The sequence below is a fragment of the Heterodontus francisci genome, chromosome 25 (assembly GCF_036365525.1).
Source record: "Heterodontus francisci isolate sHetFra1 chromosome 25, sHetFra1.hap1, whole genome shotgun sequence".
In the NCBI taxonomy this organism is placed as follows: Eukaryota; Metazoa; Chordata; class Chondrichthyes; order Heterodontiformes; family Heterodontidae; genus Heterodontus; species Heterodontus francisci.
The window spans coordinates 60,606,050-60,630,377 of record NC_090395.1 but is presented as its reverse complement, the minus strand read 5'-3'; the positions used below and the strand labels follow the sequence as shown (position 1 = coordinate 60,630,377).

Genomic DNA, 24,328 nt, shown 5'->3' with positions numbered 1-24,328 from the left:
AATGTCACTGCAGATGTCTGATACCCGAGCACAACAGTTGGACCTGCAGCAGTTCAAGAAGGGGGCACACCAGCAGCTGCTCAAGGGCAATTAGTGATTGGCAATAAATGCTGGCCTTGACTGCAATGTCTGCATCTCATGAATGAATAAAAAAAACACCAACTGCAGGAGCATACCATCCATTTCCACCCAACAGAAACCAGGAAAACGAACCTACGTTTATTTGCAATGCACATTGTCAGGATTTGGTAGAATTGTACCTCCAGCGAACTGTCTTTTGTTCAATTTTATCATCTACTTTGAATTCCTGCTGTATTCGTTTCGGGATTCTAATAAAGGCTACATTGGTATTTTACACTACCTGAACATAATTATTTTACACAGAATGTCTGCCTTGAACTGTTACTTAGGTTAGTAAGCACACCTACCATCTGCGTTCTCATTACGGCCAGCTGCAACAGTCACAGGAAGGATCAAAGACTAATCCAGGAGAGCAGTCCATCTGGTAGGTCACTCCATTGACACAATGATAAAATTTACTCTTGTCTTTTGGATCAGGGTAGTACCCATTAGCTTTGTCAGTGCAGAACCCACCGCCACTGCTGCCACCACCAGGAACAGTTGGTGGCACTGTTGTTTTGGATGGAACACAAGCTAGAAGGAAATAAAATTAATTAATTCATTGCTCCTTCCAAAATTGGTAACAACTGAAGCTAAGCATTTCAAAGTCAAGGGATGCTGCTACATTGAAAATCTTTAGAGAACTCAATTCCTTACAGTATCAGGAACAAATGTTCTGGAAATTCAATTCAATATGTGACACTGAGGAAATCTTGTGGTATAGCCGATTCTGTGTCTGGAGTGTATGCGGTGCAGTGCAAGTTTTGAAGAATGATTTAATTATAGTTTTATTTTAAGTCAAGTTACACAACATTTGTGGCAGATGTTCTTGAACTTCCTCTGATTAAAAAAACTTGATAAAATTGCAGCATAAGATTTTGTCCCTTTAAATGACACAATGATACACTGCATATCTTCAATTTTCTTTTATTGCCAGTACATACTGGATGCAACATCCAGCACAGATTCATGACTTACCTTGTTAACACATATACATGTTTCAGTATTTTACTGCATTGCTCATCCTGCTTTAGGAAGTGTATACTCATAGATGCTCAGCAATATTCTAGTTAACAATGTGGAATGTGAAATACATTTAGGTACTGAAAACAATGCCTAAATTATTTTAGTCATTAATGGCTGCCCTTGCTAATTTTATACTAGCAAGAAGTAATCACGTCCAAGAATAAACAATCTTGACATTTACCTGCAGAAATTCCAAGCCCAGTGTGCAGTTTATTAATGAGAGGATAAGGTCCCTGGTCACAGAAAGTGCCAGAGAAATCATCCAGAGCAAGATCCCACACCATAGCTCCTCCATAGTTGTTCTTTTTCAGCCACTCAGTCTGGAAGACACCATTCACAAATATATTTCACAATTCCTTGTTTGCAAACAATTTTTACCCCAAATATAACAAGATTTACAACACACCACAACTGAACACAAAACGATTCTTCTAAAATTGTGGAAATTCCCAAAGGTCCACGGCAACCTTTGCATGAATACTGTTTCATTCGACTTTTGTCATGGAATAGGAGGCAAGGAAACATTTACTGTAATGACAATCAAAACAGATATTCCAAATCTCATTGATATTGTTGTATTAGTATACTGAAGTGAGTCTTTTCAGAAACTGTCTCTGTTTCAGTGCTTGATTGTATTTTGGGTACATAGGGTTGAATTGATAGAAATAGGAACTTCTCCAACACTTGTGTGTAAGGGAGGAAATCAGAAATATAAACTGCGGTTAAGACATGTCAAAAAAAATCTCTCATCCATCTTAATCTAAAAGCCACTCAAACAAGTAACTCAGCAGGCATTTGGTACATGAATGAACTGTTCTCACTGGCAGTTTTCTGTGTGTTTTTTCCTTAATGGCCTCATTACTTCAGGATACAAGACCAATGTTAGATACCCTTTTTTACAAAGAGCATGCTCCAACCATTCTATGTGTAATGGTGCAATGTTCCAGTTATTCAACTGATTAATATAACATGATTGCAACGCTTACCGTCGCAAGCTAGTTGTATATCGCACCAAATACTGCAACGAAGCAGCAAATAAAAAGCATAGAACATCAGTTTATCAAAGATACCTTGTCGCCAAAGCTTTTCACATTGTCAAATCCAACCCATTCATTTCCACTGTAGGCATATGGAACCATTTGTGGAGCATTCCATTTGATGGTGGCACGTTTCAAAAATGTGCAGATCTGTCAGAAGAGTGAGACATTTGGGTTCAAATTATCAGTGGTCACAAATCATCAGTGGTTTTCAGTGCTCGAAATGTACATTAACGACCTTATTTTAATTCATAAATAGCAAATCCTGACTAATACAACTTTCTATTCAAAGATAATCAATGATCCCTCACGTTGCAAGCTCCCAATCTGAGGCATTGGATGATTAAAGAAGCATCTGGAATTTACTCATAGATGTGGTAAAGAGACTGGTTTAAGAGGGGGCATCAACACCAGCTTCCTGATCCATTCGGTCAGTGAGGAAGGAATGCAAGAGGTTGGGACACAAACTGGTAAGGATTGACTGTAGTCTTTCTACAAAAAACTCTGGATGTTCCTGTTGGGAGGGAGGGAGGGTGGGAATGTAAAAGATTATATCTGCCCCTTTACCTCTCTGTATATTTTCCAAGACTGACCAAAATGGTCAGAATAAGATAGTCAAACACCTTCCGATGATGGAGGGAGTGGCATTATATCTCTGTTCATCAGAGTATGATGACACATGTTCAAGCTCCTGTTCCTTTGGTACCCAAGCTGAGCCATGCCATGTGTGGAGGTGCAGGCAGAGGCCACAATATCTCTATACATGGGACAGGTGATCAGATGAAGGTGTATTTGCTAAGGATGTCAAAATCACTGCTCGTATTTTAAATAGGGTCATTCCAGATACTTCCATCACTTGAATAGCATAAGGGTAGCAAATGCTTTTAAGATACATCAATACATGTTACTTAATCTACATCAGGAATTTCAAATGATTGTGGTTATGCACATGTTTTCATAGTAAAGCTTGAGGCTTTTGATGGCTAGAATGCAGCACTTGGTTATTTAGTATTGACAAATATAAAATACTGAGGAATAAAGAAACTGAATGAGGCATTCAAAAGGGAATTAGATAGTTATCTGAAAAGGAAGAATGTATAGGGTTACGGGGGGAAGGCATGGGAATGGCATTAGGTGAATTGCTCTTTCAGAGAGCCAGTGCAGACACGATGGGGTAAATGGCCTCCTTCTGCACAGTAACAATTCTGTGATTCTGCGTTGGTATCAATACCTCATAATAGGCCAGGAATCCAGCCTGTCTGGTGTACTTCCCAGCTGCTCCAGGACCTGCTGCTGGGGCTCCAATCCCAGTGTTGGATGAGGCCAGTCTGAAGGTATGGCCATATGTAGGGAATCCAACATTCAGTTTCTCTGCAGGAGCTCCCTGATCTTTCCAATATTTCATTGCAAAATCCTACAAAGAAAGCAATAAAGTTTATGTTCATGCTTAAGGCGAACTTTGCAAACCATCTGGTTGAAGATAATTACCTATTTATAAATGAAAATAATAAATATGATTGGATTCTATTTTAATGAATACTTACCACATTAAAGTATAGGTTGGTAGTGTCTTGGGAATTTGGGAGAGGATAAAGAGGGCTATTTTCTCCAGTGACAGCACTCCAGGAACCAAAGAAATCATACGTCATCACGTTGAAAAAGTCCAGGATTCTGTGAGAGAAAAAATCTGAGTTACACTGATATCTTCTTTAATAAAATAAATGTTAATTATGCGAATCATTAAACAAAAGAGCTTTGATAATTGAAGCTATAGAAAGAAACAAGGAGCTTGCATTTATATAGAATCATTCATGGCCTCAGGATAGTTCAAAGAAGTTCACAGCTGATGAGTTACCTTCAACATGTGGTCACTGTTGCAATGAGATAAATGACCAATTAGAATGATATGATGCTGTTGGCTGGGGGATAAATGTTAGCCAGAGCACTGGGAGAAATCTTCTTCGAATAGTGCCATGGGGCCTTTTGCATCTATTTAAGAGGGCAGGCTGGACCTTAGTTTAACATCTCATCCAAAAGACAGCAATGCAGCACTCCCCAACTATTGCACTGGAGTATCAGCTGAGAGTATGTGTTCAAGTTCTTGAGTGGGGCTTGAACCCACAACCATCTGACTCACAGCCAAGAGTGCTACCACTGAGCTACAACCAAGTCTTAAGTACGTTGCTAAAGTATATTAAAAGTTTGGGGCTTTTTTAAAAAACACCTACCAACCTGTTTATGCTAGAAAATTGAGTTGTTGGCAAATGAAACATCCTGACCACTGGTTGCCTGAAGCCTGACCAACTTGATTTTCAACAGGCTTTGAAGCAAGTGACCAGCACTCATGCCTGAAACAAGCAACAGCCTTATTTAGATTCTTACAATGGGGTCATATGCCCATTGTGGAACCCTAATCTAATCTTCATGGATCAGTGGGTAGAACCTTTGACACTACGTTAAACCACATGGCACTTTTCCACACTGCCCCCAGTGCTTGAATGTCTCCCAAGTGCCACAGTGACCAGAAATGGATATAGTACTCAAGTTCCGGTCTGCCCAAAGCACTGTACAGTGTCTTAACAAGTGGGCAATTTTTACATAATTTAGACATGCCTTTAAATCTATTATTATGGTGTTTTTGAACCATAAAACAATTTCCTTAATTATCAAAACTCATTATTCATGTGTCAAGATGTCAAGTCTGAAGGAGTATTGCATGTGAGAGATCTTGTCCTTCAGATGAGATGCTATGCCAAGGTTTGCCCTCTCAGCTGGATGTAAAAGATCCTAATACTCTATTTAAAGAGTAAGAATTCTCTTTGTTTCTTGAACAACTGTTTATCCCTCAATCATCACCACTAGAAAAAAATCAGAATATCTGGTCATTATCTCACTGCTGTTTCTGAGACTTTGGTGTGAGCTTGTTGGTTGCTGCATTTCCAGGCACCACAACACTATCTCCATTCCAAAATACTTTATTGACTCTAAAGCTTTTTGGGATGTCATGATGCCATGAAAGGTGATACATAATTCAATTTCTTTATTCTATTACTCGCCTTGTACCTTTCATATTTTACTACTTATTGAAAGAAAGAAGCATTAGTACAGCTTTCGCAGCATTACCCAGTTGTGAATACTACATAACTGAGATATTCCCAGTGTATATCCAAACTATCAAACCAATAGCTGCACAAGAGGCTAAGCTCAGAGTTTATGAATGTTTGACCAGCAGACAAATTCTACCCCTCTCTCCTCATCCTCCCTGCATTCTATCCCTCTTTCCTTCGCCCATCCATCACTCTGTCCCTCTCCCCTTCACTCTCCCTGCAGTCTGTCACTCCCTCATTTAGCTTTCCTGCAGTCTGTTCCTCTCTCCTTCATCTTCCTTGCTTTAAAAACTGGCAGAACTAGATAAGATTTTTTGGACAATTTTCTTCTCTTTGCCGTAATACACTTCCACAGGCATCACATGGCCAAATATTATTCATGTCTAAGCTTTGCCAGTGAACACTGATAGGCAGTTCAACAGCATTGAGATTCAGAGCAGAACACAATTCTACCTTCCCCTGCTGGCCAGAGGCATGCACTTGAGGTGAGAGGTTTACGTATAGTGACCAGGAATGGGAACAGTCATACCAAGATCAATCTTAACATCTCTAACATTGCTTCAGCTGGATTCAGCCAACTTAGCACCAAGTGGAGATGGAACCTAGGACTTTCCACATCTGTATGCCTCAGCTGCTAACTAGTTAAACATGCTGAACTAGCAAAGAAGCACAAAAAATGTACTGAAAATCCTGTGGGACTAGCATGGATGCTTACTGTCCAAGCTGAGGAATCTCATAGCCAGAATCAATGGTACTCTTCCCACCAGCAACTGCAGCCGAGAGCAGCAGTCTTGGTCTCCCAGAGCTTTTCCCCTCAGCTTCAAAGGCTGCCATCAGTTCCTGAAAATTGAAAGTGAATAAAGTTCCTTTTAGCGACAGATCCACATAAAATGAAGGTTTTCAAATGCTGATTAAAGAATTTACAGGAAAAGTGTGAAAGATGTGGCACAGTGGTGCAGTGGTTAGCACCACAGCCTCACAGCTCCAGCAACCTGGGTTCAGTTCTGGGTACTGCCTGTGTGGAGTTTGCAAGTTCCCCTGTGACCGCATGGGTTTCTGCCAGGTGCTCTGGTTTCCTCCCACAGCCAAAGACTTGCAGGTTAATAGGTAAATTGGTCATTGTAAATTGCCCCTAGTGTAGGTAGGTGGTAGGGAATATGGGATTAATGTAGGATTAGTATAAATGGGTAGTTGCCGGTTGGCACAGACTCGAAGGGCCTGTTTCAATGTTGTATCACACTATGCTTTATTTTAGCTTATAGTCTAAAGCATCCTGTTAAATGCATTTGGTCCCACCTGCACCAACACAGTGAAGAGATGTTTGTCTTGTGGGGGACTTCCTCTTGACCCGGGATATTCCCAATCTAGATCAAAACCATCAAATCCATAACGACGCAGGAAGCTAATCACAGATTTTATGAAAGTTTGGCGAGTTGCTGCTGTGGAAACCATAGCGCTGAACCTGGAGGGGAGTAGAATGTTAAAGAAAAGTCAGAACAGATGAATTTTGGTTTTAGCAATTACAGCCTGTACCTTTAAGAGCTTCTAATCATTTAAAATGTCAAAATATACCAGAAACCATTAACTGATACATGTTGCATTGCTGCTGCTCGCGATAATCAGTTCAATCAAACTTCACTGGCCGTGTTAACTTAAAATGATTCTTTCTGAAACCAATGCAATATTTTCTTTCAAACAGATATCAGCCCATAATATTTAATATTTAATTTAATATTGCTTGAATTACATTTTACAAACAGCTCAGCACAGTAACAGAATACTCATTATAAGATCATCTATATATTTATCTAAAACTACATGGTTATCATTTCCAAAAATATCTCTTTTTCCTCAGTTTATTTTCCATTACAAGCAATTGGAAACGAACCACTTTACACCCAATTCCCAAATAAAACATTTCCATCTTACTTCTGAGTTCCAAAGTTCCAGCCTCCGATGGCCAGGAGTGTCTTAAGGTTTGCATTTCTGTTGTAAAATTGAACAAATTATTCTTTTAGAACAAGGAACAGAAACAAATGTATTTATTGACACATCAGTAATTGCTGAAAATCATTACTATCCTAATCTTTTTACTGCTTTCTCCTTTTGGCGCTCAATTTATTTGAGCAGAAATACCTCAGTGCAGAACAAACATTTATTAACATGATGTTCCACAGGAAATAGGATGCGAGGTTCAAGTAGAAATGCCTCACTAACAATAAACTGGTCTCACTTGGGTCATTATTTTGCTAATTAAACAGTTTTTTCATAAATGTCCTAGACCATCATTCATGCAGCTTCCAGTGGACATCAGCCGCAGAGCCCTTGGAGCGAGTCACAAGGTTGTCCTCTAAAGGAAAGTGCAAAAAGCAAGGGAGAAGTTTAAAAACAGGGGGATAATATAAATAACTATTGGGATACAATAATGGGAGTGGTGTCTTTTCGTAAAAATATTTAACATTTATGGATCTGTGCTTTTGTGGTTTGCTGGAATATTTAAAACGCATTAAATAATGTCATCTCACTCACCCTGTTTTGGTGAACAGACTGGAAATTCTAGCTTTCTCCAAAGCCCTGTGTCTCTGTACATTTGCAAGTGTATACACACTGCACTTTGCATATCACACAAGTCTGCATATGCATCAATATACTCCAAGATTTCAGATCCAAGTGCAATGGTTAGTGCATGTGGCAAGTATAATCCAGTTGGACACTAATTAAAACAACTTGTCAATTCGATCTACTAGCTCAAGTGTTTTGAATTGTATTGCTAAATGTATATAAAGTGTTCTTTTGCTTCTATGGCACGACACGGTGACATCATGATTGTATCAGGCATTGTCAGACCCATTGGGCATTGACTCATCTTCATCAATGGGATGCAAATCAACATAGCCCAATTCCACTCATAGATCACCCATCTGGCTAGGATGGCCAAGTCACATTTAAATATAACTGGGCTTAACTGTGGAATAAAGAACAAAATATAACAAGGACATCAAACAATGCTTAGCATTTCAGAAACATTCTCAATATTTATTGCATAATTATACTTGTTTTTTAGGCCATTGAATGAGTGGTAGAGAGTTGCGTCGTTCCATTCATATGTGGTAATTTGATTGTCCTTCATCCCAGCAAAAGCATAGATCAGATGCGTGCACAAGCAAGGGTCCACATTCTCTGGCATGTACTTCCCCTCTCCTGGTCTGTACTGAGCCCAGTTTGTAAAGTAACAAACCAGTCTGTAGGCAGAGCCTGTGAGTGGGGAAAATGGTAATCAGGACAGCACTTCTACTCATTATATGAAATAAAGAAAAAGCTTGAAACACACAAAGACTTACCCAGTTCCAGACATGCCAACAAGACCGCAACTGAAATAAAGAATATAGGATAAGTGTTAGAATTCTGATCAAAGTATTCTTAAAGGTTCACGGATTGACAACGATGCTATTATATGAGTGACTAGGAACCCCTAAGGATCTATCCTTGGTCCTACTCTTTTCGTCACCAACATCTCTTTTCATCAGCAACATCATCTTCAGACATCGGGTCAGCATCTACATGTGCATTGATAACACCCAGCTCTACCTCACCACCACCTTCCCCTCCTCTGCCTCTGTTCTGTCAAGTGCTTTTCCCAACAGCCAGACTTGGATGATCTGCAAGTTTTTCCAGTTATTCATTGGGAAAACTGAATTCATCATCTACAGCCCCCATCCCAAACTTTGCCACCAATTCCTTCCTGGCTACTGTCTCAAACTGAACCAGATTGCTCGGAAACACATGTCCTATTTAATTCCCAGTTCAGCTTCCAAGCTCATATTCTCTCCATCTCAAAGGCAGCCTATGCAACATTGTCAAGCTCCACCTATGCAACATTGTCAAGCTCCTCCCCTACCTAAGTCCATCTTCCGTTGCAACCCCCATCCACACCTTTGTCATCTCCAAGCTCAATGGAGTAGAGATTACAATGGAGCATTCTGGAATTGGGCCTTGGGCCTCAACTAGAACTTTGGTGCGAGCTGCCAGAGTCATTCCCACATCTACATCCAGCTCATCCTACAAAATAAAAAGCAGGAGTGCATTTTGTACAATAGGGGAGGGGAGGGGCACATTGCCAAGACTCTGGTGTGAGGGGGAGCACTCCTGTTCCTCTGGCTCTACCGAAATCGAGTCTTGTTCCACATTAAAGGTGCTATATAAATGCGAGTTATTCTTCTTTTAGGTTGTGTTTTGAGGTTGATCTGATGCATGGTGTCATGCAATTGATTTTTTAAAGAAAACAGCTGTATTAAACTCTACAGACAGAGCAATGTTGAACTGCATCTGACAATAATAAAATGATGTTAAGATTTCCATTATCTTGAAATGCCAAGTACAGTAATTGCCTGGAATGTTAACAACCTGTGCCTAGCGTTTGGTTTTTGGTTGTGCATTGATGATACATGTTGTATAGAATCATAGAATGGTTACAGCACAGGAGGAAGCCATTCAGCCCATCGTGTCTGTGCCAGCTCTCTGCAAGAGCTACTCACCTGGTCCCACTACCCCATCTTTTTCCCGTAACACGAATAAACAAGCTGAGAAAGAAAGACCAGGTCACAACAACTATTCACATACAAATAGTTGATGCTATTTGAAAACTCATAGAAATATTTCAGTGAAGTGAACAGAAATGACAAACAACTTTCTGACTGCACTCCTGCAAATGAAATCTTCTGGGTGAAATCACACTGAACGCGCCAATGCGGTTGTATGGCATTCCTTTGCGAATTTGAACTGTTTATCTTAAATGGGTTAATGGCATTTCTAAATTGCCAGGCAATGTAATTTCATACAGTTCCACTGATATTAGTCAATCTAATCTAACGCCATTTATTTTCATTAACTTCGCTGTTAAAAACAGAAACAGGTGGACCTGAGAATTGGGACAGAACCACTGTTGCTCACCTGAACACCTGTATCTTGATGTTATTTTGCATTACAACACAAACATACAGATGCATGGTACTATCACAGAGCATTTTTTGGAGAAACAGGATGAGCATAATCCAATGAGTCAATTGGAGCGCTGTTGACTTTGATCAGAACATGCACTTGACAGCATGCTACCAACAATTAGGTATCATCAGGTAACACAGCAAAAATGCAATTTCTTTATACTTAGGCTTGAATTTGAGAACAGAATCTTCACTTTCTTATGTTCAGCGAGAGTCATGACCGGAGCATCATGGGTGGCTCAGCTGTGCAGGGAGGGAGGAGATAAGACAGGAGAGCAATAGTGGTAGGGAATTCTATAGTTAGGGGAACAGACAGGCGTTTCTGTGGTCACAGACATGATTCCAGGATGGTGTGTTGTCTCCTTGGTGCAAGGGTTATGGATATCACCGAGCGGCTACAGAGCATTCTGGAGGTCGAGGGTGCACAGTCACAGGTCATGGTGCAAATTGGTACCAACGATATAGAAAGAAAGAGGGATGAGGTCCTGCAGGCTGAGTTTAGGGAGTTAGGAAAGAGATTAGCAAACAGGACCTCAAAGGTAGTAATCTCCAGGTTACTCCCAAGGCCACATGCTAGTGAGTATAGAAACAGAAGAATACACCAGATGAATGTGTGGCTGGAGAGATGGTGCAGGAAGGAGGGCTTCAGATTTCGGGGACATTGGGCCCTGTACAAGCCAGAGCGTCTACACCCGAACAGGACTGGGACGAATATTCACGCAGGAAAGTTTGCTAGTGCTGTTGGGGATGGTTTAAACTAGTTTGGCAGGGCAGTTTCAGATAGGGCAATTTCAGGGTGGGGAACAAGAGGCAGAAAATTAGTCAGTGACTCTGAAAGACAGAAGAAGCAAAGGTTAAAAAGTGTGTAGCACAGGAATTTGGCAGTGTTAAAAGGTATTTATTTAAATGCAATGAGTATAGCAAATAAAGCTGATGAGCTGTGGGCACAGATGGACACATGGCAACACGATCTCATTGCTATAACGGAAATTCAATCTGGAGAAGTGTGAAGTAGTGCATTTGGGGAGGGCAAACAAAGCAAGGGAATACACAATAAATGGGAGGGTATTGAGAGGGGTAGAAGTGAGAGATCTTGGAGTGCATAGCCACAGGTTCCTGAAGGAGGCAGGACAGGTAGAGTGGTGAAGAAGGCATATCGAATGCTTCCCTTTATTGACCGAGGTATAGAATACAAAAACAGGGATGTAATGCTGGAACTGTATAAAACGCTGGTTAGGCCACAACTGGAGTTTTGTGTACAGTTCTGGTCACCACGTTACAGGAAGGACATAATTGCTCTGGAGAGAGTACAGAGGAGATTTACAAGAATGTTGCCAGGGCTTGAAAGATGCAGCTATGAGGAAAGATTGGATCGGCTAGGGTTGTTTTCACTTGGACAGAGGAGGCTGAGGGGTGACTTAATTGAGGTGTACAAAATTATGAGGGGCCTTGATAGACAGGAAGGACCTGTTTCCCCTAGCAGAGAGGTCAATTACCATGAGGCACCGATTTAAGGTGATTGGTAGAAGCATTAGAGGGGACATGAGGAAAAACCTTTTCACCCAGAGGGTGGTGGGTGTCTGGAATTCACTGCCCGAATCAGTGGTGGAGGCAGAAACCCTCAAATCTTTTAAAAGGTACCTGGACATGCACCTGAAGTACTTTAACCTGAAGGGCTACGGACCAGATGCTGGATTGGGATTCGATTGGGCGGCTAGCTTTTTCTGCCGTCGCAGACACGATGGGCTCCTCCTGTGCCGCAACGTTTCTATGGTTCTATGGTTCTATTCCCTGTTTGTATCCTAAAGCTGAATTTTCAGAAAAATCTTACAATATCAAAGGTAATTAAATGGCAAAACAGGCTTACCTGTTCCAAGTAGAAGCTTTGCCATCTTGTAGCTGGCGTGTTATCGGCATCAACTCCCTCTCTTATATACTGAGCTTTTCAGCTGTAATAGTAAATAATTCCATACGTCATTAGCTTCAACACTTGAAAAGGATCAGTCGCAGTGCAAAAATAACAGTTATCTTATCTTTATAATTTACCTTTACCTTCTCGTGAACAACAACTAATTCCCTTTGCAATAAAAGCAAAATTCCCTTTGCAATGTCATCTCGATTGTCAACCTTCATTGTAACCCAAAATATAAGCAAAATGCTGCAGATGCTGGAAATCGGAAATAAAAACAGAAAGAGCTGGAACTACTCAGCAGGTCTGGCAGCATCTGTGGAGAGAGAAACAGAGTTAATGTTTCATGTCTGTGACCTTTCATCAGTTCTGATTAAACATGTTATAAATTTTCCAGAGGGTCCATTGACACCTCATACTCCTGCATCTTCCACCAACGCAGATACTTATACCTTGATGGGCTTGCACTCCAGTTTAGATCTGGGCACACAGGCTGGTGAGTACATTACACACACACCCAAGCAGCTGATAGAGGCTGTGACAGCCCAGGTCTCTGACAGTTGAAGGACTGTGGGGGACCAGACCCATGCTGAGCCCCAGGCTCATGATGTGCCTCTGGTGTTGGCAGCATCACAGGAAATGCTGCAGCTGCAGTGAGAGGTGCGGCAACATTTGGCAGAGATGCCAGAGGCAATGAGCGCCCAAGAGCAGGCAATGGAGGAGCCCATCCAGGCCTGCAGCTCGACATTGTCTCTGACTGGTGCAAGAGTGGCATCCTCCAAAGAGAGATTGGCACCTCCGATGGAGAGCCACATCCAGCATACCATTCAGTGTTTTCTGGATATTAGTGTAGACCTCCATAACCTCATCCTGACCATGGGCACAAGGCAGCAGTGGCAAGGCGAGAGGGGGAGAGGGGACCTTGAGTCACCACCAGGTCCTCTGCCCTCTTAGGTCAGCAGGGAGGCAGTGGTCTGCCTTGATAGGGAGGAGGAGTGTCTACCTCCAGCAGCTAGGGGCTCCTCTCAGGGTGCTCCTAGTGCATGCAGCTGCTCCTCTGCCAGTGTTCCCAGTTCCTCCAATATCCTTGCCAACACAGGCTGATACTGCTTCTGTGCAGGAGGACGTCAGCATGTCGAGGCCCTCCAGGCCCAAGGCTTCCAGAGGATGACCGCCAAGGTCATCAGTGACCAGGGGGCAGCAAGATCAGCAGCCAGCCTCCACCTCAGCTGACAGCATAGGAGCAGCACCGCGTAGGAGTTCATGAAAGAGAATTAAGAAGTGCATGTAGAATCACAGGTTTACCATGGTTGAGTGTATGTTTCAGATGCAAATAGCGGTTTGTAGTCTGAATGTAAATAAATCATTTCTGCTAAGGTCATAACAACATAAGAAATAGGAGCAGGAGTAGGCCATTTGGCCCCCTTGAGCCTGCTCCACCAATCATGGCTGATCTGATTGTGGCCTTAATTCCACTTTCCTGCCTGCCCCCAATAACCCTTGACTCCCTTGCAGACAAAAATCTGTCCAACTCAGCCTTGAATATATTGAATGACCCAGCCTCCACTGCTCTCTGGGGAAGAGAATTCAAAAGATTAATGCCCCTCTGAGAGAAGAAATTCCTCCTCATCTCCATCTTAATAGGGAGACCACTTAATTTTGAAACTGTGCCCCTAGTTCTAGATTTCCCCCACAAAGGGAAACATCCTCTTAGCATCTACCCTGTCAAACTCCCTCAGAATCTTATATGTTTCAGTAAGATCACCTCTCATTCTTCTAAACCCACAAATAGGTTACAGAGTGGGGAAAGGCGGATTGGTTGAGTTAGATTCCATAAAAAAGATATACAGTCTGTGGAGTTTGGTGATTCAGCTGGCTTCTAGCTGAATTCAGTGGTCCTGAGGCTTTTATTTTGAAGCAGTAAATGACTAGTTCAGTGGGTCTCTTGGAGATAGCAATGCAGATGATTTCCTCCAACGGGGTTTTGGATTGTAGCCGGAGTGTGCAAAGGTGGTCAGTCAACGAGCAGGATTTGAAAGTTCTCAAGCTAGAATGCAGAGAGAGACAGAGACCCCCACTTAGGGTCTGCTTATGTCAGAGCCCAGTTGCTTTTCCTCTGCTGCAGAGAAAACAGCAGCTAAAAACCACAGATAGGGAGGGGCTTGTCACATGACAGTCACACAGTGATTCAAACATAGTAGTTAATAGTATTTCTCTGCATGCTGAAAGAAACAGGTAGTTCCTTTAAACTTCCTGGGACTTGGTTCTTGCTGGGAAATGCACAGACATTTCGTCTCCCTCCTCACAGTCCTTTGCAATGTTGCTTACAGTGTAGCAAACTAGGCGATCATCTTAAGCTGCTGGCAGTCATCCTATTTTAAATTTTATTTTTATATTTCTTTAAAAGTATAAATTCAGATCTCCAGTCAGTGGACTAAAAAAAATCGTCATTCAGCAAAACACATTGGCGTAACACTTCCTACTTACTTACTGTACCTGCATGCTAACCTTTTGAGTTTCATGTACAAGGACATTCAGACCCTCTGTACTGTAGCATTCTGCAGTCTCCCTCCATGTAAATAATATCCTGTTTTTCTATTGATCCTGCCAAAGTGGACAACCTCACATTTTCCCACATGATACTCCATCTGCCAAATTTTTGCCCACTCACTTAACCTATCTATATCTCTTTGCAGACACTTTGTTTCTTCCTCACAACTTGCCTTTATACCTATCTTTGTATCGTCTGCAAATTTGGCTGCAAAACAGTCAGTCCCTTCATCCAAGTCACTAATATAGATTGTAAATAGTTGAGGCCCTAGCACCAAACCCTGTGGCACTCCACCAGTTACAGTTTGACAATCTGAAACTGCTCCATTTGTCCTGACTCTCTGTTTCCTGTTAGTTCACCAATCCTCTATCCATGCTAATACATTACGCCCAACACCATGAGCTCTTGTGTAGCAACCTTTTATGTAGCACCTTATTGAATGCCTCTTGGAAAGTCAAATACGCTACATCTACTGGTTCGCTTTTATCCACCCTGCTTGTTACATCCTCATAGAACTCCAATAAATTTGTTAAAAACGATTTCCTTTTCATAAAACCATGTTGACTCTGCCTTATTGCATGATGATACTCTAAATGGCTTCCTCTCTTTCTCTTCCATCAAGGTCTTGGCCCTTCGCTGCACCCCCAATATGAAGAGGCTGGAAGCAATCAAACTTGCTGCAAAGGGTTAACTCTGGAGCCTCACCATTTCTGCTCTGTGCAAATGTCCAATAAGCCAATGCATCCTTAAGAAAGGAGGGCGGCAACATGGCTGCATAAAAGTGAGTTACATAGAAAAAAACATAGAAACATAGAGAAATAGGAGCAGGAGTAGGCAATTCAGCCCTTCGAGACTGCTCCACCATTCAATACGATCAGAGCTGATCATCCAAACTCAGTAACTTGTTCCCGCTTTCTCCCCGTATCCCTTGATCCCATTAGCCCTAAGAACTACATCTAACTCTTTCTTGAATATATTTAATGATTTGGCCTCAACTGATTTCCATGGTAGAGAATTCCACAGGTTTACCACTCTCTGGATGAAGAAATCCCTCCTCATCTTAGTCCTAAATGGCTTACCCCTTAACCTTAGATTGTGACCCCTGGTCATGGACTCTCCTGCCATCGGGAACATCCTTCCTGCATCTAGTCTGTCCAGTCCTGTTAGAATTTTGTAGGTTTCTATGAGATCCCCTCTCATTCTCTAAACTCTAGCGAATACAAGCCTCTTCATATGTCAGTTCTGCCATCCCAGGAATCAGTCTGGTGAACCTTCGTTGCACTCCCTCCATTGCAAGAACATCCTTCCTCAGATAAGGAGATCAAAACTGCACACAATACTCCAGATGTGGTCTCACCAAGGCCTTGTATAATTGCAGCAAGACATCCTTGCTCCTGTACTCGAATCTTCTCGCTATGAAGGCCAACATACCATTTGCCTTCTTAACTGCCTGCTGCACCTGCATGCTTACCTTCAGCGACTGGTGCACAAGTACCCCCAGGTCTCACTGCACCTCCCCCTTTCCCAATCTCTCACCGTTCAGATAATAATCTGCCTTTCTGTTTTTGCCACCAAAGTGGATAACCTCACATTTATCCACATTATACTGCATCTGCCATGTATTTTCCCATTCACTCAACCTGTCCAAATCACACTGGAGCTTCTCTGCATCCTCCTCACAGCTCACGCTCCCACCCAGCTTTGCGTCGTCTGCAAACCTGGATATATTACATTTAATTCCCTCATCTATATCATTAGTATATATTGCGAATAGCTGGGGTCCTAGCACTGATCCCTGTGGTACCCCACTAGCCACTGCCTGCCACTCGGAAAAAGACCCGTTTATTCCTACTCTTTGTTTCCTGTCTGCCAACCAGTTCTCTACCCATGTCAGTACTTTACCCCCAATCCCATGTGCTTTAATTTTGCATGCTAACCTCTTATGTGGGACCTTACCGAAAGCTTTCTGAAAGTCCAAATACACCACATCCACTGGTTCTCCCTTATCTATTCTACTAGTTACATCCTCAAAAAATTCCAGTAGATTTGTCAAGCATGATTTCCCTTTCATAAATCCATGTTAACTTTGTCCGATCCTGTCATTGTTTTCCAAATGCTCTGCTATTACATCTTTTATCATGGACTCTAGCATTTTCCCCACTACTGAAGTCAGTCTAACCAGTCAATAATTTTCTCTCTACCTCCTTTTTTAAATAATGGGGTTACATTAGCTACCCTCCAATCTGTTGGAACTGTTCCAGAATCTATAGAATTTTGAAAAATGTTTTTATTGGTAAAGGTACAAGGGGCAGTAAGGATCAAATGAAACACAAATGTACAAGGGCATCACGAGTCTCCTTTGTGCATCTCTCATAGCCACTCTCCTATTGTCCCTCGGGTCCTTCATCTGGCCTGGCTTGCCCACATTCCCCAATCTGCATCCTCATCATAGAATCATAGAAAGTTTACGGCACAGAAATAGGCCACTTGGCCCATCGTGTCTGTGCCTGCCGAAAAACGATCCACCTATTCTAATCCCAACTTCCAGCATTTGGTCCGTAGCCCTGCATCTGAGGCTCCTCATTTTCCTCATTGCTCATCAGCTCCCCAGTCTGCAGGGCCAGGTTGTGCAGTGCACAGCAGACCACTACAATATGTGAGACCCTTGCCAGGGCATACTGAAGGGCTCCACCAGACCAATCTAAGCTCATCTGAAATTCATCTTCAGCAGACCAATGACCTGCTCAGTGGTAGCTTGCATTGTCCCATGGCAGATGTTGTATCTCACCTCTGGATCTGTGCGTGGGTTCCTCACAGGCATCAGTAGCCGAGTCCTCAGTGGGTAGCCCTGGTCTCCAAGGATTCATCCCTGAAAGCTGGAGGAGGGGCCAGAAAGGTTCAGACACCTGGAAATGCCTCAAAATGAGAGCATAGTGGCAACTTCCTGGGAAGCGTGCACAGACCTGCAGAACCTGTTTACACTGGTCACAGACCAGCTGTACATTGAGGGACTGGAAGCCCTTCCTGTTGATAAAGACCACTGGCTGGTATTCAGGAACCTTGATGGCCCATGCATGCAGTCAATGACCCCCTACACCTGAGGGAATGCAGTGATGGCCCTGAACACGATGGCCATCTCAGCTTGTGAGTTGGTATCCGTGCAGAAGTGTACATAGTATCTGGCCCTCCAGAACAGGGCATTGGCGACCTCTTTGATGCACCAATAGGCCATTGACTGAGATCCCACACATATCCCCTGTGGATCCCTAGAATAATCCAGTGGTGTAGAAGTCCAGCGCCACAGTGACCTTCACAGTGATTGGCATTGGATTCTCACCAAGTCCCCTGGGAGACAGTTCATCCTGCATCCTGGCACTCAGATCCATTACGGTCTTCCTGGAGAGGCAAAGTCTTGATTGGCACTGCCTCTCGGACATCTGCAGGTAGTTGATCCTCGAGCTGTAGATCCTCTCTGGAGGGTACCTCCTTCTACGTGGGGCAGCTCCCTCTCTCTCCTTCTCTAGTGAATGGAGGCTGCTGCTGACCCTCCTGTGGGTTCACAGGCCGTTGTGGTGCCACAGCAGGTGCCTGGCCCTCCCTCCCATTCTGCTGTACCTCGTCCTCGAAGGGGTACCAAAGCCTGGATGAGGTCCATGATAGGTGGCCTCACCCTGAAAGGCAGTCCTTCCCTGCCAGTGGCCCCCTCTTGTTAGCCTTGCCCAAGTGTCACTTGCCTGTTGCCCTCCTTGTAATGGCCTCCCTGCAATTCAACCAATCTTCCCCTCACTCCTGGCACGATGGGCACAGTCCTGCCTTCCTGGCCCTAAATGCCTGCCCTCCTGGTGGCCTACCCTTGCATCCAGCTATGCTGTGCCGTCTCCATGTCACCTCCTTGAAGTGAGCCTCAGAAGCCCCGTGAGACCCATGTGCCGTTTACAAAATTCAATCCACTCCATAAAATGGCATTCAATGGGCCTGTTAACTATCTTTAATACCTGCCTGTCACGTCGCCGTCAGACCGCCACCCTCCATCTTTACCACCATGGACAAAATCGGAATGGAACCTCATGATGTCAGGCTTCCTGTCCAACGTGTCCCATCCCGATTTTATGTCCCTCCACACCTCCACTCCAGTTCACTTTGTTCCCTTAAAATTCAGCCCCTTGAGTCTGATGTTCAGCACTTTAGGAAAGAGACATATAAAGTATCTATCCATGGAAAAAAGGTTAACAGAATTATGTGAATATTAATTGGCAGCACTATGCAGTTCTTGAAACCATTGATGCCCATTTTAGCAAGTACCCTCTTCCTTCCTCTAATCTGCATACTTATTCCTGCCCTTACTTTATTTGATTGTTTATTAAAGTATTTTTCCCCCAGAATTGCAGACTGATGCTTTCCAAAGTCAAATACCTGAAGGTTATACCAGTTCCTCTAATGTTTACCCTGGAGGACTAAAATACTTCATTATTCTTACCTTAAATAAGACCTGATAACCTTATGCAGTTCACTAACATTGTAGAAAGTATATCTGGCTTATCAGTAATTTTATCAATTATTACAAAGTGCCAAAATTGCACTTTTATTGTTCAAGGGACCTTTAATATAATCATTATTATGCCTTATTTTCTGTTCTGGACTTAAGTGCTGAATGGTTAGCTCCCCTTAACTAAAAGCGCCAATGTTAACAGATATCCAGTTAACATAGTTAAGTCTGGCATTTTTCAGTCCTACAAGTGAAACTAGAGCAAGGGTTTATTGCCACCAGAAAACTTATAACAATACGTTTAATCTTTACCCTCCCATGTGTGGGTGATTTAACTTTCCTGGACATGATCAGCAGTACTGTGGTAGTGTGGTAAAGGGGGTGAGATGGTAAAGAAAATGGCATGAACACATTTGATTACCGTGTTATGACCGGTTGAACAATGTGTCTAGGGTGTCTCTTGCTGTCTTCACTTGGTCTTATTGTAACAGGGTTTAATTTTAAACACACTGTGTTTTGAGCTCTCTCTTTGTGAATCCTTGTTCACAGCTTTCCAATTATAAGGCAAATAACTGAGCACAAACAGGCTTTCTTTGGTTTAAAGCAGAAAGGTGAAATTTATTAAACCTTAAATTTAACTCTAATAGGGTTCACGCCTGCGGATATACGATGCGCTCACCCTAGCATGTACATGAAATATAAACATGCAAGATAGGGACGGAAAAGTGTAGAAGAAGAGATAACTAGAACAGTTTGAGGCAATATCTTGTTACTGTTTCTCGAGCTCGCTGTAGTCCCTGATTGAAGTTATATTCTTGTGTTTTGTTGGGGCCCAGTAATCTTCTTAAAACTTTGTTCACGTGGCAAACCTTTCTCTCTTTGAGTTTCACGTGTCTTCAATGGTTTCAGTTCCCTGAGAGATGAGCAGGCAGGAGGTTTTCTTAGTTCCAGGAGAGCACACGGCGTTCTGATTCAAAACCCTTTGGCTGGGAGTTCAAATTCAAAAGGTTCCCAGGGTGCTCAGCAGGTTAGTCATATGACTGGTTCCTTATATGGAACATTCTCTTCACATCACCTGTTGGAGGCTCAAATTTCTCTGGCCCAGCCAGCTAGCCATGTGACTAAAACTAGTCTGACCACTTCTGAGTATTGGAGAGCAACTGCAGAGTCTCCATTGTTTCAACATGGTCTATTACCATGGAAATGTCTTTCCAGTCAGAGATTGTAATTTTTAAAGTTTTAATGTTCATGTGGCAAAATAATGTGTGCCGCAGTCTTGGCAGGTGGGGGTTTGCCTGATAACTGTCATACCAGAGCTAGATGGAGTTGATTTTCACCACCAGTTTTGTGCAGGAATTGTGAAGTAGCAGATCAAACTCATGAAACTGCACTTAACTACCTCATTCCCATGATTAGGAACGGGCTATGAAACTGCGGTGTTGGGCTATGTTCTTATGTCTTCATTTAATGATAACCATAGAATTCGTGTTTGGATTCAACACAATTTTTTGTCTTACCTATCTACATTGCATGATCTCAGGTCCAGGTCTTTTCCTCACTGGTGTGTGTCTGCTCTCTGTAAAGTCATGTGCTGAGTGTGTCTCCCAAAATGGTGTCTCTTCTCTATATATGTTTGTTGTTGTCATCAGTTGCATCCATGGCCTGGTCTCATAAAGGTACAGTTTTTTTAAAGGTGAAACCACCACTACACTACATTACCCTTCTTTTAAATTTAAAGTCTCCCCTTTTTAAAGATTAAAAATTGCAAAATTACATTGAATAAAATTCAATTGCACTGAAGTTAAAAAACATGGAGGGGAGAGGTTTCAGGCACATCGCCCTCAATACCAGACTTTTTCCCCATCTGGCTCCCTCCATCATCGATGCATGACATAGTCTTAAAATCGGACAGGTAATCGGTGAAGTCTCGATGATCGCTGTGGATCTTGCAGTATCGTTCTCAGCTGTGCTCGATTTAGTTGAGCTGCTTCTTAAGTTGACGCAGGCGTGAAGTCATTGAAGTCATCTTTTGTCACTTTCTTCTGTAATTGTTTTAGCATTGACTCTTTTAAAAATGGTTACATTTCTCTTCATAATGTAGTTTCCTCTCTTCACTATGATCATGTTCCTTTTCACTGAAGTACCATAAGCACTCTTGGGTCAAATGGTGAGCTAATATTCAATGTTTTCTCTTGCCGAACCTGGACTTTGTCTCTTTCTTTTATCTTGCTATCTTTTTCATACATCCCTTAGTCTGCATACATCTTTATCCTCGGTTTTTGACTCTTGTCTGCATCCCTCAAGCTTTCCATGAGTGCATGTAGGGTTGTATAGGCATGAATTGTGGCAGTGAACACTTCAAGATGTCTTCTTTTGTCAGGTGGTTCTGTCCTCTGATGGTGTTGATCATGATCAGCTTCAATGCTCTGGAAGTTTCAAAACCACCACCTTCTCAAGGGCAATTAGGATGGGCAATAAATGCTGGCCTAGCCAGCGATGCCCGCATCCCATGAAAGAACAAATATTTAGCAGATTTCCCTTGCTTGAGTCTACAACATGGAACTCAGATTGACATGTGAACCCATGGGAGGATTTGGGAATAACTTGGACTGGTAGAGTGGTATCCCATCCGTAGGAGAAGATATTAGATATTTGCTTGTTCAATTGCACTTCCTGTTTTCTCTAACTTGTGGAATGTTGGGGAATCCATAATGTTGACTGTTGCTCCTGAGTCAATCACTGCGGACATGGATGAATTGCCTATGAATACATCACACATGGACAGGTATTGGTACTTACAGTTGTGAGCAACAAAGATCTCTTATGCTGCGAAGATACAATCTTCCCTCTGGCATTCAATTCTCTTAATGTCTTCTTCAGGCTTCGATTAGCATACTCTTGCAAAATGTCCCATTTTTTCCTGTAGGGTTTACATGTCTTTCCTCTCGTAGGACAAGTTTTGTAATGAGGATATGCACCACCGCAATGATTGCATGTTTGAAGGTAATGTGATTATAGTCTCTATCTTGGTCTTCCTTGACATTTCCTCTGTGCGCTTGTGTTTGGTTTGTTTCTCTGGTGAAACCTTCCTCTTGTGACATTCACGGATTCTGTCGACAATCCTGATCTGGCCTCAGGAAATTCTCGTCTTATGTTATTTGCCTCTTTCCCTTCTAAGACTTTGGCTTGTCTTTCACTGGCTTCCAGTGTTCTGCCAAAATCGAGTAGCCTTTGCAAGTTTAACGATTCACCCTCTCTAAGAGTTTGCCTTCTTAGTCTTGGTCATCATGATCTGGAAGATGATTTCTTTGTCGACATCTGTGAAGTTGAAATTCTGGCTCAGACTTCTGATTCACATCACAAAGTGGTCAAGGGTCTTGCACTTGTCTTGCTTGCAATGAAGACATAAATTTTGCAGTGAGGATTTGCTCTTGGTTGAAAATATCTTGCTCAAGCATTCTTCATTACATCAGAATCATCGTCGGTTCTGGTGTCCTTGAATGTATTGAAGATATCATCAACTTTTGATCCAGTATAGTGTAGGAGTAACGCTCTTTTTCTTCAGGATGTATTGATATTGAGTGCGACCATGAGGCGTTCGAAACTTGCTAGCCATTTGCTCCAGTGTGACCTTGGGTTGCTGTCTGTCTCTGTAAAGGCTGGAAAGATTGGCAATTGTTGCACACACATGATAATTACTTTTTTTAAAAAGCTGGATTCCTGAATGCAAGTCTTCTGGATATTCCTGGGTTGTCAGTGCGGTTTCTTTTTTTTCAAGTCTCCTCGCCAGAAAATATGTAGTATTGTGCAGTGTCTTTAAGTCTTCAATAAGATATAGCCACAGGCTTTGTATTTGGATTCAACGCAAATACTATTTATTGGCTTAGTTATCTACATTGCATGATCTCAGGTTCAGGTCTTTTCCTCACTGGTGTGTGTCTGCTCTCTGTAAAAAAAAAAAATAAAAAAATAAAAATAAAAAAAATAAACCACCGTAAAAAGGCGGGAGGCTGCTTAAATATTCAAATAAGGATCCTATGCAATAAGTAGGACCCTATAGCAATTTTAGTGTCCCGTTGGCCAGCACGCTCATGCCATCAGTAGAAAGGAGTGTTGAGAGGTTCAGCCAGCAGACCTTAAAGGGATTACTGTAGTCCATTCAGAAAACATGGCAAAAACATTGAGACGTCTGATAGAAATCTTCCCAGCAACTGCTGGTCCCTCTCTCCACCCCCATCCTTCCCCTTCCAGTGCCTCCCTCCCAACACCCCCAGACTTTAAGTTACAACATACAGCTCAGTAGTACCAAGCAGCTGTGGAGCTTCCTGGGATACTGACTGACAAACTGCCTGTTAAATCTTACATCACACTGGCAGCTGACCAAAAGGGGCTGTTATTGGAAGCTCAGTCATTGAGTATGTTTAAAGCAGAGATTGACAGATTTCTAAATACAACTGACATAAGGGGATATGAGGATAGTGTGGGAAAAAGGCATTGAAGTGGATGATCAGACATGATCGTATTGAATGGCGGAGCAGGCTCGACAGGCTGAATGGCCTACTCCTGCTCCTATGTTCCTATTCAGATGAGGCCTGACCTTGAAAATTTGGCAAATCTCTTGTGGTCTACTCTCTTTATGTGTATAGGAAAGTAAACATAGATTATCAAACAAAGCATTGATAGATTTGGTCTCTTCCACCTGATCTAAATGGAAAAGTTTGTTGAACTAATGTATCCTTATGATCAGAGATATTTCCTTCACTTCTAGTACCAGCCCAAATAAGCAGGGCACTGAATGATGCATTTATAAGTCACATAACTTATTTTATAAAGATAAAGAAGGTATTACAATAACATAGGCATTGTATTATCAACTAAATAATGGAATTGAGAGTAAAGTATTCAATACAAATTACAAATAAAATTCAACAATCAGTTGTGTCTACAGCTTGGTCAGCTGAATAAAGTCAAATTGATCCATCAGCAATCAAAGCATTGCTTATTGAATAAATATTAAGTGGACAGAAAACCAGTCCAAGGAACAGCATTTTCAGATTTCCACTGTACATAGTATTTTGCTTTTGACTTTTTC

At 42.2% G+C, this 24,328-nt stretch overlaps 2 protein-coding genes across 3 annotated transcripts in view; both read right to left on the bottom strand.

The window, feature by feature from the left end:
- Window positions 1-441: 441 nt before the first annotated feature.
- On the bottom strand, window positions 442-12,234 carry LOC137384108 (acidic mammalian chitinase-like). 2 transcript variants are annotated; one of them, XM_068057718.1, is made up of 11 exons: window positions 12,158-12,234; window positions 8,632-8,661; window positions 8,344-8,545; window positions 7,220-7,276; window positions 6,587-6,752; window positions 6,006-6,130; window positions 3,728-3,854; window positions 3,415-3,597; window positions 2,217-2,333; window positions 1,328-1,466; window positions 442-654 (listed from the first exon to the last, which is right to left on the bottom strand). In XM_068057718.1, the coding sequence occupies exons 1-11, from the start codon at window positions 12,180-12,182 to the stop codon at window positions 443-445; spliced, it is 1,383 nt and encodes a 460-aa protein (XP_067913819.1). In that variant the 5' UTR covers window positions 12,183-12,234; the 3' UTR covers window position 442. The 2 variants fall into 2 exon arrangements, with proteins under 2 accessions (XP_067913819.1, XP_067913818.1); XM_068057717.1 differs by lacking the exons at window positions 8,344-8,545; window positions 8,632-8,661; window positions 12,158-12,234 and adding an exon at window positions 7,820-7,846.
- Window positions 12,235-19,865: 7,631 nt separating this feature from the next.
- Window positions 19,866-24,328, bottom strand: part of LOC137383913 (cleavage and polyadenylation specificity factor subunit 7-like) — a 124,561-nt gene continuing 120,098 nt past the window's right edge. Inside the window, exon 10 of the mRNA XM_068057299.1 lies at window positions 19,866-23,182. The gene's annotated coding sequence lies outside the window, so the exon portion shown is untranslated. The remainder of the gene's footprint in view (window positions 23,183-24,328) is intronic.

Excerpts from the sequence above, each read along its gene's own strand:
- LOC137384108 (XM_068057718.1), bottom strand. The coding sequence starts at position 12,182 with ATGGCAAAGCTTCTACTTGGAACAG. Across the intron at positions 8,546-8,631 it reads GTTGGCATGTCTGGAACTGG|GCTCTGCCTACAGACTGGTT; the intron begins GTAAGTCTTTGT and ends CCCCACTCACAG. Across the intron at positions 1,467-2,216 it reads TGAAAAGCTTTGGCGACAAG|ACTGAGTGGCTGAAAAAGAA; the intron begins GTATCTTTGATA and ends GGTGTCTTCCAG.